This window comes from Numenius arquata, chromosome Z, assembly GCF_964106895.1.
Source record: "Numenius arquata chromosome Z, bNumArq3.hap1.1, whole genome shotgun sequence".
Classification (NCBI taxonomy): domain Eukaryota; kingdom Metazoa; phylum Chordata; class Aves; order Charadriiformes; family Scolopacidae; genus Numenius; species Numenius arquata.
In genome coordinates this window covers 64,098,037-64,114,937 of record NC_133616.1, presented here as the reverse complement: position 1 = coordinate 64,114,937, position 16,901 = coordinate 64,098,037, and the positions used below count along the sequence as shown (strand labels likewise).

Here is a 16,901-nt window from a genome sequence, read left to right as displayed (position 1 = left end):
ATCTAGGCATATTAACCAGGCTGCCCTTGGAAGCATTGCTGAGAAGCAAACCAAAGAAGTATTATCTCATTGAAAGACAGACTTCATTGAGAAGTATTATCTCATTTCTCATTGAAACCAAAAGAAATACCTTGGCCAACAGCAGAGGTTGAATTGGGAATACACCATGTCCTCGTTTCAGACCCAGGCTCCAGACAACCCAGGTTAGCATCCTGATCTCCTTTCTGCAGAGCATGTTGCTTTATTGTAATGGCAGCTCCCAAATTACTTCAGTTACAGTTGTTAGCATTTGGTAGACCTATAAGGTAGGCAGGCACTTGGTGTCTTAATTTAGAAACCCCGGAACAGAGGCCATCTGTTCTCCTCACTATTTTTAAAGTAACTTGTCCAGACCCAGGTAGAAAATTTAAGGCAGAGGTGGATCTAATTTCTTGGAAGGTATTCTCCTGCCCAGACTATGAGACAATCTTCAGGCTAGCCCGGGTTCATATGCTGCCCAGCTTTCTCAAAACACACCAAAAGGAGGCAAAGGTCTGCAGAGGAGAGGTTTCATTTCATAAATAGCACACAAATATGTTTGCTGCCTTCAAGAATCTGGTGTTCTTCCAATACGATCCAGGTGATACATGTTGTTTGCAACAAAAACTGTTCCAGAACAACTGGTTGTAAATTTCACATAGTTTTTAAGTCTTGGTTTAAAAGTAGTAACAATCATATTTGTAAAGCGTATCCTGAAGATACTTCATTTTTCTTAAGCACTGAGTTAAGTTTTCTTAAGCAGAGGTTAATCGTGTAGTGAAAAGCAAACCAACCTCATATTTGAAATTGCAAGTGTAGAAGTTCATCATGGTACTTTGCTCATTTGATGAGTTTTTCTGAAGTGCTATATGATCTGCTTTTCTTCATGAAATGGATTTCCCCACAAAGAAATTACATTATTCAGACCTTTCTATTTGTCACCTGCGTGGAATTTAAGACATCTGCTAAGCATAGCAAAAATCAAATAATAATCCCACATTTCAATTATGATCAGGAACTGAGCAAATCAAAGGCATTAATTTAGCATACTAATTTACCTGTCCCATACATGTTGTTTTATAAACATATTTCTTTTTATATCTGTTAAGAACAATCACAAATTTAATTTATTATACATTATCTGAGAGGTTTTTTCCCACTAATACATACATCAATTTTTCTTTGGACCTCTTTTAGTTGCTCTGGAACTTACAGTCCTAATTTGCCTGCCAGTTTCCTAACTTTGACAGTCAGACACCTCAGGAGTAAGAAACAGAAGTGTTCTTTGAACTAAATTTTATTCATCAAAAGTGTAACTTAAAAGGATTCAAAAGTACTCCTAAACTTGGGCTGAATTTGACAAAATCAAACCAAAACAGAGAACTGATGCATTCTGTTTCAGTAATTTTGAACCAGCAAAAAAGCACTTTTTTCCTCCTCTTGGAACTATATAAAATTTTAATTAAGGGTTAAGAATGATTAAACATCTAAATTGAAATAAAATATTCCCAAAATTTTATTTTATTTTATTGACAAAAAAAAAAAGGTTTGTATAAACACGTTTTCTCCTACTTCTCTTTGTTGGCTTACCTAGCAGTCAGGAAAAAACGAATAGAACTGAGCAAATATTCTAAGAATACTATTTTATTAAGCTAGATGGTGAAGAAATATTAATTACAGAATGTCCTAAGACCTCACATCTCTCCACAAGTGTGTACTCTCAGAAGTGGCTGATATGTCTTGCCCAAAATTTTATTTGTTCTTAAGTGAGAATGCATTAGTCAGGCCGAATGAAAAATTAATCTTATTATTAAAATGAAAAGAACACTGATAGGCATTTTATGTTTCTTGCAGTCTGTTCCTAGCACACTACTTCAATCCAAAAGGATCATTTGTTTCTTATATGAGCTATTCCCATGGGACAAAAGTAATAATTTTTAATGCTGTACTTGAAATTACAGTACTGTAGTGATCAGTATTCACAAAGCTGGAGCTGCCAGTCGGGCACCAGACTCCCAATCACACATCACTTATTACCATTTCAGAACAAGCTGGACCACCCTCTCCCTGACCCTCACCCTGTTTTTACAGACACCCTTCCTCAGTGAGTTAGTCTTGTTTGGTGCAGTGTTTAAAGTCAGTCAGTTTGAATGGAAAAATCAGAATATTTGCTCTTTCACCATCTTCCTTTGTCATCTTCTAATTTCCTGTGCTCTTCAGAGCTCCCTTATGTGCATTTAAGAAAGGGAATTGAAGAAATGGGACTCTGCATCAAAAGCAAACAGTCACAGGCTCTTCCTCATTTTTCTCCCATCACTTTAACTCCACTATTGAACTACCATCTGTTTTTTTCTGTTTAAAAAAAGCCAGCAGGAAACTTAAGCCGATCAACATTTTGGCACATGATTTGGCCCACACTTGGCTATTTTTACACTGAGATACTCTGTGCAAAGATCAGGCCTCCTGCTGTGGGAGCAGTGTAACACACAGTTCTGTCTCTGTGATAATAATTACGTCTCCAAATTGGAACAGAGCTACAGTAGCTCATGGCACACAGAGACAAGCAGTAGAACATCCTTACAGTATCGCCTCCCATGTTCTCAATTATACAAATAAGCTCAGTTGTGTAATAGTATCGCTTGTTCTCATAACATCCCAAAGTGTACCAATTACACTGGGAAAAACTCAGTTGCGTGAACTGCTTAACCACACTGCTAATATAATCAAGGCTGCATTAAGCCAAGCTATTGCTGCTGTGCAAACAATTTACATAATCATATTCTTATATTCTTCTTGCTTGCCATTTTTCCGACAGTTTTTTAAAAAATTCTGTGCTACAGTAAGTCTGCCAAAAGTCTAAACCGAATAGTTTCAGACACAAACAGATGGATCTAGTATTAATGTGGCCATTGTGAACATGAATTGATCTCCAAAAAAGCCCAAAAAAGGTGTAAAGAAATATTTTAAAGTAATATAATTCTTCCTAGTGCATTTCAGAATGGGAATTATAAGAAAGCATACTCCTAAAACATTATGGGAATTGTTGGCATAAAGGATTGATAAAAACTTAAAAGTTAAGTTCTCTGCATTTCCATGGGAAAGACAGAGCGTAGGCTGCAGTAATGCAAGCTCCTCATGTGCTCCGCTTCCTCCAGTGCACCAGATGCAAATTCAAAAGCAGCACACACAACTGAACTTCTGTGCCAGTTTAAACTCTGGCTTACTTTCAAAGATGACAAATTAATGCCAACATTTTACTCATGTGGAACCCACTCATTATGTCTTGCACAGAGACCACCAGTTAATTCAGCATTTAGACATGTTTACGCCTACCCACCCATCATTATGTTGCTACATGTGAACATTCCTGAACTTTATGGAATAATGGATGATTTAACACTGGAATAAACCGAATCAAAACCACTCATGAATAAAAATCATGTCCATGCCTCACAGCTTGCTTGCTTGCTTCCTCTCAAATTTCTCTCCCCCTCTTAGGAACATGAACCTCTCTACCCCAACCTCCACACTCTCTTTCTGATTGAAGTCCCTCAATCCATTACTACCCTTTAGTCTCTCTTCATGCTTTCCACCATCTATTTTGTAACACACACAAAAATAGCTGCAGTAGAAGTGTGACATACATGGAGCTCTAAAAATAAGTGATGTCTCAACTGGTTCCCTTGCAATTTTGTAAGAGGAAAAAACCTCCATGAAATATTTAATTTTACTTGAGTTTGAATTGGTGTTTTAATCACCTTCTAAAAAAGATAAATCATTTAATGATATTTTTTGAGCAAAACAATATATTAAAGCATAATGAAATCACAGAAAACTTAAATGATTCAGAACCTGCTTTTTTTCCATAGCAAAAGACATTTTTGTATAAAAAGTTTTTCCCAAATCTAAGACTACATGGACAACACCAGATGAAGGTACAAGCAAGATTTGTGGGGATAAGGCATTCCCAACAGAGTACTGTTACCTCTAAAAGCTGTTTTAATGATGATGAGCAGAAGCAGCTCGGTCACAGAAAATACAAGCTTAGCAGGGTCCTTAATCTAGCCCGATTCCCCCCCACAAAGAAACTGCACCAAAAAAACCCAGAAAATCCCAAATATGTCCCAAAGAAAAGCAAAGCGAAACAAAACAAAACGACTTACTGTCTTCTTCAACATTTTGACGGCGTAAGGTTTCTGGGTCCCTTTCTGCCTGCATCTGTAGACAATGGATGTAGCCCCACTAAATTAAAAAAAAAAAAAAAAAAAAGGAAAAATAGTTGTACATACGCCTCTTCAAATATGTCAATAAACAGAGTTGCCTAGCTGAAACTATATTTGCTACTTTCCTTCCAGTTTGGGCAAAAATACCTCATTTTTCCCCACAGATGCAACCAAAAAAAACCAGTGTAAAAACTGCTCTCTGTTGAACTAGTGAGCGGTTATTCAGCCAACAGAACTTCTAATAGCTCAAGATGCCTCTTGGTCACACCTCTTCTGGCTCCTGACACATCCCAGAGGTTTCCTCAGGGTAGCAAGGAACATAATCTTGCCCTAAACCTGTGACAACATATCTGATCTTTGTTAAGACAACCCATTTGCAACAACTAGTTGAATTGGGTTTTTTTACTAACTGTTGATGGCAGTAATGGGGAATGAGATAGAAAAGAAGAGACAATTATGTGCTGTTCCCTGCCCAGTTGCCCAAGCAGCCAAATTCGGCACCAGATGGAACAAGCAGCATTTTTGGTTAATTCAGTGGGAACTGGTGGGGCTTGTTCATGGCAAAAATGAACTGGGCTTACATCTTCTGCTTGCCTTCAAGGTGGACTCACTTGAATGTGCTGTATCTGAGCACTTGTAGCATAAAATTACGGCTCTGCTGGTTGGAAGGCACTTCTCTGAGTGGGAGGTTGGGCTCAGGGAGTCTCCAGAGGCAGGCTCATCTGCTGAGGGGTTACTTGCTGTGCTCTACTTGTAACTGTCAAGGAAGGGACCTTTACTCTATGAATTAGCCAAAGAGAGGGAAAACCTCTGGCAAACCCACAATGGTTACAAACAATTCAGATACCTTCATATTCCACCACATTCACTTTTAGATGCCGCTGAGAAAACCCGTGTCAGCCACCACCAAAATGGATGCACTGAAGTGCTACATGTTAGCGTGGGATTTAAGGCATTTTTGGAAGCCCCCTATCCTCAGGAGATTTATCACCCACTCTGAGACTTGGTACTTCTGAACAGCTACAGATTTTTAAGCTAGAGGGGACACAACTTCCCAAATAACACACATTGCAGGACTGCACACAGCCCCTCTGCAGTGACAGGGGGATTTCACGTGTACCACACAACAAACTGCACTGCAGGTCTCGCTGAACCAGAAGAAGGCCACCTCAGTACGTCTACAGGAGATGACCACAAGCCACAGAATGACACAAGCAGCTGTCTTTTAAGCAGTGGAGTGGCACAGCCATGTTTGACTACAGGAATAAAGCTGTGACAAAGGGTTTATTTTTCTGGGTGCCCTGCTGCACAAAACCGTCACGCACTTCTCCCTCCTGGGCACGGGCACAGGTGCCAGATAATGCTCTGAGTAGGCATGTCCATATTTTTATGGGTACATGAGTGAGCACAAGAATTGGCATTTGATTGAGAAGATTTATTTCAGAAAGACCTCTTCATCAGGAAAGGTCACCTACGGCAAGGGCTACGCAGCTCAATCATCTGAGGGCTTGTGTGCATCAAACACGCATAAAGTAATCTTCACTTCATCTCAAATGCTAAAATGATTTGTCTCTCATAACAGTGTATTGATAAATGTGTAGGAGTACTGCAAGCCTCAGTGACTCCCAGAATCATTACATGAATTTAATTAGATCTCCTCTCCGTGGCCAAGTCTCAAAAGGCTCTATTTAGCAAGAAGAAAAAAATACATCACATTAAAAAAACCCTCACATCTTTTAACTACCACCAAAAATGTTAAAAGATAAAATTCTAAAGCCCTGCTGTGATACGGTTTATATCTCCAGTATTTCACTACAGCACTCTAATGGGGAAGTCACTGCATAAACCGCAAATCATTCTTGGACCTTGCTTCACATACGCCGCCTGCAATATAAACGTTAAACTGATTAGTCTACATACGCTCTTACTAAGTAGGCAGCAAACATTCTAGAAATTATTTTATTTGGTTGAGGGCACAATTAGGTAAGCTGTGCAGCTGATGATCCAAATAAATAGATTACCATTCCTGTGCACATCTCCAGGTGTTCGGTGCTGCTGCTGCGGCGATGGAGGGCAGTCGCTGCCTCTCAGTGACACTGTTCTCAGTGTTTGCTTTACCAGTTTGTAACCCGGCTCTGCAAAGTCTTCCACATGATTAACAACCCAGCCACTAGAGCACCTATGATGATTTTAACAGAACTGGCTTGATGATGAGGTGGACAGCTACACCAGCACCACGGTAGTAATGGCACCACCTGTAACTGTTCATTTGGCTATACCCAAAGCTGGAAGAGAGGCAGCATAATCCTCCAAAGCGGTATACGACAGCCTGGAGAGACAGGAATTTATGAAGGCATGTCCAGATGAGCAGTTTGTCATCAGGCTCGTTAGTCACCGTTCAAAACATACAGAGGGGCTCGTTTAGAAATTATTCCCTATTGTAACAATTTCTGACAGCACATCCCTGGAGTCCAAATTTTGGGGAAAAATTATGACAAGATATCACAAGACTTGGGAACGCTTTCAGAGAGTTCTCTTTTGGTTTGTGTGCCTATGCCCAGCTCTGACAGAAATGTTCCCACCAGCCAGGAAAGAAATCACTGAGCTAACAGCTAACACTGCCTCCCCTTCCATGCCAGAAACCAGCACCTGGGACTCGGGAACAGGATGGCAACCTGCTTACACCACACCTGCCGCAAAGCTTAGCCGACAACCATTGCTATTACAGACCTGACTCCTCCTCTCTTCGGTGGTAACAGGATCTCTTTGCTTCTTCCCATTAAAAAGAAAGAAAAAAGGCTGAGGGGAGGAAGCAGCCTATGGGTCTTAATATAAATGGGCAAACAGAACTGCCTTGTGCAAATAAGGGCATTTTGCTTTGCTTATTTTGGCTTCCTGCTGGAGCTCTGTGAGCCTTCTGCTGAATCAGCACATACAGCTTTTCCTGAGCCTGTATGATTTGGAAGGTGACCAATATAATTGGAGCAATTCAAGTTTCATCACCAAAGAGCAGTGGGAATTTTCAGCTGCAAAAATCTCATGCAACTGAAAAGCTCAGAGAGCTGCTAATCATAACCTCCTGCCCTTACCTATCTAAAGTTTTTATTTACATCAAACCCTGACTGTCATCAACCAGACTATCAGACTCTGGTCTGTGATTTGCATCAACTAAACATTTCATTGATACATTTGGACAGAAAACACAAGTATGCAGAAACCAAAAATTCTTGTGGCAACATGCCACTTCCCACAGGCTTGAAATTTATGGCCCGGTAGACAGACTGTGAGCCTCTCAATGTCCCATTCTCTGCAGGTGGTGTTCCACTTCATCTGAATAATAAATATTAATGGTGCTATTGAAAGCGGTCACCTATACTCAAAGGTTAAGGCACTTATTTGATAAGCAGCAGACACCAACCCTAGGAAATATTTAAACCTACAGCATGAAAAGTTTCAGCAGAAGAAACTGAGAAGACCCTAAGCCCAAGCAGCTATCGCTTGCAGAAGTACACTACAGTGTGTGATTGACAAGCAACCCATTCCCAATTCAGACTGGAAACCAGCAATTTAAGTATCCCATACTCCAGATGAGTCCAAGCACAAGATTACTCACTATACTGTGTTGGCATATTTAGAATTGATCCTGCCAGCTCTTCTGTCTTTGTAGTTGGTGAGTACATACATACATACCTATCTCTGCATATATACATACACTTGTATTTATATTAAGTATTTTATTATATATATTTGTGTATGTACAGTGTTCACTTATCTACTTCTAAAGAAAATAAGGTTTAAAGGAGCATCCAGCTGTAGCTTTTTTGCATTTCTGCCTAGAATAGACTGCCTGAACTCAAAACATAGATTTTTTTTAAATTGGCTGGAACAATATGAAAAAAGGCATATTCCTGGAATATATAGTTGGCTAAGTTAGAGAATAGTAAAAACTAGAATTACTATATTGTTGAAAACATTGTCATTCTCTTTTTACTGACATATGTGTTTCTGTCTGGAAAGCTGCTTAAGAATTCTGTTAAAGATTTACTTTTAAAAGCCGACATATAACTGAACATGCTAAAGAACAAAAAAAGAAAAACAAATCACTTTACGATGTATGCTATATGCTTTACTACACAAATATGTTTCTATACCCAGTTTTGAAGTTACAAAAACCCTAAAAGTAATGTATACATCTTAAGTACTTAGTCATAATGGAAAGTAAAATACACTCACTTCCATGTGATGCTGTCTACAAGGACAACAGCAACTCATGGGAAACTTCATGACATCCTGCGCACGGAATGTATCACAGCTGCTACACACGCAACTCAGTATTAGCACAGACCTTGTCTGCCTGAAGTACTAATACGTCAGTGACATGATAAACTCACTCAGCTGTTAGTCCAATGATTGCATGAAAAATTTAAAGTATTAAAAATACCACTCAATAAGTGAAATTAGACTAAAATTCAACGACTGATCTCTGCATCTGTGTTGTTTTCCACACAAATTTGAAAAATGCTTTAAAAATATAAAAAATTTATGTGTAAAACTTCCCCTCCCCCTCATATACACTTTGTTGAGCATTCTGGATTATTTTTCTTATTATTATCCCCAGGTGTTACTGAATTTGCAAAAGGGCACTATTTTACAGATTGGGTGACAGCACCACAGCTCTCTGGCTGTGCTAAGGAGACCAGACTGTGAAGCCAAGAGAAAAGGCATGGTCACACTTCAAGTACATGCAGTCAAAAATAGTGGTGTCAGCACAGATGGAAGGAAGGCAGGGACGCCCAGGAGGGGTGTTAAGGAGGTGGGAGTGATCAGCAGAATTTGCACATAAAGAAGAAAATGGATTTTGCAGGATCAGGCTGGACCTGTGGTGGAGACCGGCAAAGAGAGAAAAGCCAAGGCAAGAAAAGACACAATTTGAGCCAGGCTGGAAAAAGCCTTTCCTTCCCCACACCCACAAAAACCTCCTGCCTCTGAAACAGGAATGGGAACCGAAATGAAGCATACCCAGATGTTTATTTGGTCACAGGTAGGTAGGAAAGGTGAATTCCTAGAGCTGCAGTTTTTATAATAAAATAAAATAAACAGTCACTGACAGTATTTTCACTGGAAGCAGGAAAATTGGTCCTTTCAAAAGTAGGTCAGCATCTTCATACCATGCCCACTCATCCCAGGTTTTATACTGCATTTATAATCAACACAGTACAAATACAGTCCTCAATGTAATCTCCTGTAAATTTCATTTGGATTAAATTCCTTAAATTCTGAATTGATTTTTGAAAAATAAATTAGTTTGTGCTTCATGTAGTCAAAGAACGATTACACAATCTAGTCTGTCCAAACAAATCAGGGGAAAGAATGAACAGTCCCAAGAAAACTGTACCTATTAGAGAGCCATGGAAGTCCGTGCTGCCAAAACTGCAGTAACAGACTAAAGTCCACTATTAGTTTCCATAAATAATACTGATTTTTTTTGTACAGGTTACAGAAGTATAAGGTTAAAGTACATAAATTCATTCTTTCTTATGTATACACTAGAAGGTCAAAATGGATTTATAGGAATGAAATTACTGATCCTAGACTTCAAAATTAAATGCCCTGTTTGAAGTTAAAGACTGAACAGGACTAAAAAATCATTGACAAAGCTACTGACATACATACAAATGAAGACATTTTTAAAAAGCACATTCTGTGGCATTACTACTATTGCCTTCATTTAAAAAAAGCACGTACATGTAAATTTGGAAATTCTTACACCTTGCATTTCCTGTGAAAGTGTATCAAAACAAACTTTCATTCTACAGTGAACTTAGAAGCAATTCTTAAATTATTCAAATTTGATCTAAAAGCTTCTTCTAAACATCAATATTTGTGTGCAACCGCAGTCCTTCCTTTCCCCTCATTTTTTCACAAATTTTAAAGAGAATGGAAAATTTCACAAAACAAACATAATGTAGGGGAAAAAAAAACCCTTGAACTCCTGCATTTTAGAAGGAATAGAACTAATCTTTGAAGAAGGCAAGGCATGTGGAAAAAATATACACAGTTTTGGAAAGGAAAGCTAATCCCACTGAATTCCAGAGTTTTGCCTGGCTTGATTTTGACAAGAAAAACATCCATACTTTTTCAGATTTTGATTCTATGACTTTTAGCTGCTGTGTTGACTTTCTAATATTTGAGGTGAAAGGACTTCTTAGCAATCGATTCCTGTTCAGGCTGGCCTGCAGAGGCAATGCAACAGACCAACAAGGTATTTTCGATATTCAGCTTTCACTGCATTCAGCAGACAAACAAAAGGAGCCTTACATAAGCACAATCCCAACAAAAGACATATGCTGTTTTTAAATAAACGGTAATCAAGCTAGTGGCTGCCAATACTCTTGAACCTGTAACTTCCACAGATAACAATTTGTGGAACTGCAGTGCTTTAGATGTGGCCTTTGCTGGCTGGTGAAACACTAATTAAAATGCAGCAGTCCAAGCCACCCCTGCTGCGGTGGCTGGACCAGTAGCTGCTAATTCCTGCTGGGACTGCAGCAGCATATTTCTCAATAGCCTCCAGTGGGGCTCCTCCCTCAAATACTGCAGGAAATTTATCGAAAAAGACCTCAATCCCACAAGAAGTCTGAACACTTAATTACATCTAGCATTACTGCCTTTTAAAACAGTGGGCATTCAGATAGGGGTTAAATTAGCCACATTCTATAATATCCGTGTTAACACTAGATTATTTTCCCTGCCTCAGATATGAGTTCTGAAGTCTCTCTTTAGCTGGTGGGTAAACATCAAGGACCAGAAACAGATCACCCACACTGCACATCTGAAAGCATTTTGACGAATCTCACTTCCCTGCCTTTTGTTGAATGGAAGACTACAGCTGACCCAGACTTACTAAAAAAGCAAACACTACATTATCTCAGACCTTAATTTTAAAACATGGGAGCAAAATTCAAACTCGATTGCATTTCAGAGGTTACTGCTTTACTGTGTGTACATCGCTGCCCCTGGTGTAACTCAGCTTTCGGAAAGTTGGTTCCTGAACTAAGCTTCAAGTAAGAGCAGTGAAATGCAGGTATGAGGTGAAGATCAGAGCACTTCATACAGCAGGGTGGAAGAAAAATGTATAGAAAATACATTCACTCTTTCTTCCTTTTCCTTTAGCCCTTTAAAGAATTGGGTTAGACCACACATAAGAACAACCGTATTTCTAAAACAGCAGGAGAGTTCTCAATAGGAAAACCAATTTCTTTCCTACCAAGTCTGAAAAAAACTTGCAGTTTAAAGTTGGCTGGAAATGAACTTGTAATAGCATCAGGTTGATTTTTTGACATGAAGCTCTTGCAGTCCAATATATCCAGAAACTGATTTTGAATATTTTACTTAGAATGGAGTTTCCTTTGAGACTTCTCTATTCTGGGACAGGAGACCACTTACCTACTCACGTTTAGACAGTTCCATTAAACAGCAAGAGCAATGAAAAGGAGGAAAAAGAGTGGACTGAGTGAACTCCTACTGCTTCCAGCAGGATGCAGATTTTTGTCCTTGGTAATGAACTTTGGAAACACTGGGTCAAATTTTCAAAACCAAGTGCTTAGACCTGTGCAAGACACAGACCCAAATCCTTGGATTTGCAGTCTCAGGCATATTCTCATGGCCACAGACTCTGTGCACACGCTTTCCGTCTGTGTGGCTACCATCCCTCCCTAAGCAGCACACAAAGCCTGACAACTGGAACAGTTCAGTGAATGTAGCTCCCCTGGAAATACGCATGCCTTGTTTTAGGCACTATTTAAACCATTATCTCACAAGCAGCACTTCAACTCCCCCCACACACCTCCCTTTAAGAGATATTAATGAAGAATAAACATTGCTTTTTTAATCTTAATGAAGAGTACATGCGAGGAGAGAGAGCGCTGAGCAGTAAAAACTTTTAGAAACCTTCAAAAGTGTGGTACCAGACCTTTCTTCCCGGGCCATTGCACAACTGCCTGCCTGTTTTTCTCTGGTGACACATTCCTTCACCAGAAAAGTGTTTTAGACAGTCTGTACGTTGAGCAGGTGTCACCATCATTCATTACTGCTATTCCTGACAGTCCCCGGCTGCAGAAAGCAAACAGGCCTTTGCCTAAATGACAACATGTGGCAGGACGAACACATCCCGTAATGACTCTGGCTTCTCCTGGTCAAGGGAAGTGACACAGAAGGGAGTTTATAGAAGTTTGACCACTAGCAGCTTGCCCTGTGTAGAAAAAAGTAACCTTTTTAAATCAGACAGGGAAAATCTCATGGCTGTTCATGTCTGCACATGTAAACCAAGCTTTGAAAAAAATTCCTTACCAGCTAATTTAGGTCAAGTCACTTCTGGGATTCTGCAAGCTCTTGTGCCCATGCTTATCCTGAATAGCCCTAATTTTGGTAAGCAACGCAGCCTTCTCCTTGGAGGTTCGTATTGTGCTGAATAATCAACTCCTATGCAATGGCTTCTCTGAAATAAGTTGCTTTTGCCAAGAAGTTTATGTGCAGTGCCAACCCAGGATCTCTTACAAGACAACAAACAAAATTTTAATATATTGCAGATTTAAAAGTTCTTTTGCTTTTTTTTTTTTTTCTAGCTACTCTATATATTTTCTTCTTTAAATGAGGTGGGACAGCCATTGCAAATCGTAAGAGGTTAAGCCAGGCAATGCAAAAGAGTATGGAGGAGTGTATTATATTTTGCCAATGCTCCCTAAACGAACACTTTTTATAACGTCTTGCAAATTCTGATCATAGTTACATATATTCTCCATTAAAGACACTATATTTTTGAAGTAAAAAGATAAACTGAAATAGATGATTTTCCATAATAGGGAGCACTTTTATCTGCCATTTCTAATATTTTTGTAACAGTCAGAAAATCTAATTTGCCATCATCATAACAATAACCTGCAGACTTACCCTTGGTTGTAATTTTATTGCAATAAAAAAGCTACAGTAGAAAGAGGAAGCTGCAGCAGGGAGCACACTGATACTATACAAAAAAAAGAAAAACAAATTTCCTGAGAAAATGAAGATAACATTTAGGCAATATACTCCGCTGCAGGTTGTGTCAGTAGCTCCATCAGAGTAGTAAGTTTTGCAGTCCTGCTAAGTCTGATGACCAAAAGCCAACTTAGTGCAAGCGCAGGGGAGGTACCAAGTCAGGTCTAATCTTCCAAAACTATGTAGTCAAACCTTTCTAGCTGGGTAGACTTTGGTTCTGGTGGCTGCGAAGGACTTAAGTAGGTCTAGCCCTTCCCTAAATGCTGCATTTCCTTCACATGCAACACAGTCATGCATCAGTCCTGAGCCACCTCTGCCACGAGGAGGTAGCTGCCCTGGAGCATTCACTACCACCCACTCTGGTGTTACCTCCCACCCTCCCCAAGGGACAAAGCGGGCAGGAGGCCAGGGTCACCACACCTTTCTTCTCAGAGTTACAAGAATACCATGCATGACTATGGTGGCTTGACCTTAGCTGGCTGCCAGGTGTGCACCAAGCTGCTCCATCACTTCTCCTCCATCAGGACAGGGGGGAAGAAAAATATGATGGAAAAACTCATGGGTTGAGATAAGGACAGGGAGATCTCTTACTAATTACCATCACCGGCAAAACAGAATAGGCTCGGGGAAATTCATTTTAATTATTGCCAATTAATAACACAGAAGGATGGTGAGAAATAAGAACAAAACTAACAACGCCTTCCCCCATCTCTCCCATCTTCCCAGACTCAACTTCACTCCCAACTCCTCTAGTTCCTACCCTCAAGCGGCACAGGGCGATGGGGAATGAGGGCTGCGGTCACTTCATTGCACTTGGTCTCTGCTGCTCCTTCCTCCTCACACTCTTCCCCTGCTCCAGCATGGGGTGCCTCCCACAGGATCACAAACTTCACAAACTGCTCCAGTGTGGATCTTTTCCACAGAGTACAGTTGTTGAGGAACCAACTGCTTCAGCATGGGCTCCTCTCCATCAGGTTGCAGCTCCTGCCACAAAAATGCTCCCGTGTGGACCCTCCATGGGGCCAAAGCTTCTGTCAGGGCATGTCCACCTGCTCTGGCATGGGCTGCAGGTGGATATCTGCTGCACCGTTAACCTCCATGGGCTGCAGGGGGGAACAGCCTGTCTCACCATGGCCTTCAAGACTGGCTGCAGGGAAATCTCTGTTCTGGTGCCTGGAGCACCTCCTCCACCTTCTTGTTCACTGCCCTTGGTGTCTGCATGGTTGCTTCTCTCACGTTGTTCTCACTTCTCTCTGACACTGCTGCTCTGTTGTTTACCCTTTCTTAAATATGTTATCACAGCGGCACCACAAACATCACTGATAGGCTCAGCTTTGGCCAGCTGTGGGTCCATCGTGGAGCTGGCTGCAACCGACTGTGTCTGACACGGAGGGAGCTTCTGATATCTTCTCACAGAAGCCACCACTGCAGCCCCTGCTATCAAAACCTTGGCACATAAACGCAGAACAACAACCCTGCAGGAATCACACCAGAAGTCAAGGTACACCGTATTTACCATGTCCACCTTATCCCTTATGCTCTGCAAAAACAAAACACTCTGCAAAACAAAACAAACAAAAAGCCCTCACTGAGGCACACACAGACTCAAGCCACCCCAGCCTTGCCTGCCTCTCTCTGACCACTCTCTGAGCTCTTACCTATTAATCACTTAGTAACTTGTTTCGATATTTTTCCAGGTATTGATGTGAGCCTTACTGAACTACAATCTATGGACTCAATCACCCTCCACCCTTTTTTCACTCACCCGTATTTTGCTTTTTTCTAGACTCTTGGGACCTCACCTGCCTGCAGTCACTTCTCAAAGATAACAGCTGAAAACGCACGTTTTGCTCCCAAAAGCTTCCTTCAGCTTTCTGGGATGATCATCACCAACTCCCCACCAACATTAGCACTCTAATTTACCTAAATATTGTCACATCTGCTGTAATTGGGCCTTTAATATTCTATTAACCTTTTACAAAGACCCCAGCTTACTCTACACAATGTTTTATTGACTTGTCTTCCCCATTAAATAAAGGACTTAACTTTTCCTTCTTTTTCCTCTTCCCTCTAGCACATTTCTCAAATCTCTTCTTTGGTAAATTTAATCAACGATGCACCTTCAGCTTTCCCCCTTCACACTGCTACTGCTGTGTCCTCTGTTCCGTGTTGCTTTTTCTGCTTTTTGTGAAATCCCATTTTTTATCTTCCTATCATTTGACAGCTCATGTTGCAGATATTTATACCTACAGGAACTTCAACAGGATGTTCAGGATGTCACAGAAATTCTCAGTGATGGTGATCACAGACCATCCTAGTAACTAATGACATACATATGCAAGCAAGTGCATGTACAGTGAATTAAGTTTTCAAGAAAGTGTCACCACTATTCAATGCCTGAGATGAGGGAGCTTCTTTCTGTAGTTACGAGAGTGAAATTACTGTCTCCAGAAGAAGATTTCAGATCTTCTAGTCCACGAATATCTTTTATCTTTTCTTCAAGGTCTCCATACCAGCTGCTGACCAAGCCACGGTTTAATCAGCTATGTTAGAGAAAGACTGCAGTTTCCAATAACTGCAATTTCCATTTTTAAAGAACTGAGGCTTTTTAGCTGTCAGAGCTGATCTGTAATCCAGGATAATAATTCTAATCTAATCTATGTCAGTCTGTACTCCTGTATATAAAGATTCCAGCACAATGGTGTATTACAGATTTAAAAATGAATTAATTCTTTCATATTCTCCCCACAGTACTGAAACTTAAATCACAGCATACTCCAGTGACACATCTGAAGACTGGGATTTCCAGTCTTTATTAGAATGCAAAATAGAATCACAGTTAAGTAGTATTTGCAACATAGTCTGTATAGGATTTACAGATTCACAATTTATTTTTTAAACATGTTAAAAATAAGTTGCCCGTGTACTTTCAGAGAGAGACTTGGAATAAAAAGTGTGGTCAGTTATGACCACGCACTGGTTCATGTGCTGATGAGCCCTAATTGGGTTATGGTCATACAATTAGCTGTCGACGTAAGCACATAGTTGGTGCCTTCCCTGCACAGCAAACGTCCTCCACAGGCAAAGGCTTCAGTATCCATATTAGCCACAGCCTGATGCCACCAGATCTGTGCAAAGGGCTGTGATGCATGAGCAGGGAGGAAGGCTTTGACCTCCACAGATCTTCACGAGGCTGCTGTCAGACCAGCAGGTTTTTGAGAGGACTGACCATCCATGCTGGACAACACTTGGGGTCCCACAGAGAGACCATCAAGCACTGCATTCCTATATAGAACATTCTCCTCTGAGTAAGAACCAAGTTGTAAAAGGTATCATGTACTCCTGCCACCCCCTCCCACGATTTATTTTCTTGATGTTTAAAGAGAAAATACCCTTAATGAGATCTTATGTGCTGCCAGCTACTGAAGTCAAACTCTGCAACCTTAGTGAGCTTTATGTATGTTGAAACACTGCTTTTGGGCTGGGACTTTGTGAGTTTGATTTACCAAAACTCACCCAAAAATAAACAATAATTCTTTTTTGAAGATTTAACAAAGTATGTACAGTACTCACTATGATCAATAGCCCATCCATCCAGGTCGCTTAATTATGTATTTACAATATTTT

At 40.4% G+C, this 16,901-nt stretch overlaps 1 protein-coding gene across 1 annotated transcript in view; it reads right to left on the bottom strand.

The window, feature by feature from the left end:
- The window catches only part of CAMK4 (calcium/calmodulin dependent protein kinase IV), a 169,406-nt gene that overhangs the window by 93,255 nt on the left and 59,250 nt on the right, over positions 1-16,901 (bottom strand). The window contains exon 2 of the mRNA XM_074166544.1: positions 4,182-4,260. Coding sequence (XP_074022645.1) covers positions 4,182-4,260 — 79 coding nt within the window. The remainder of the gene's footprint in view (positions 1-4,181; positions 4,261-16,901) is intronic.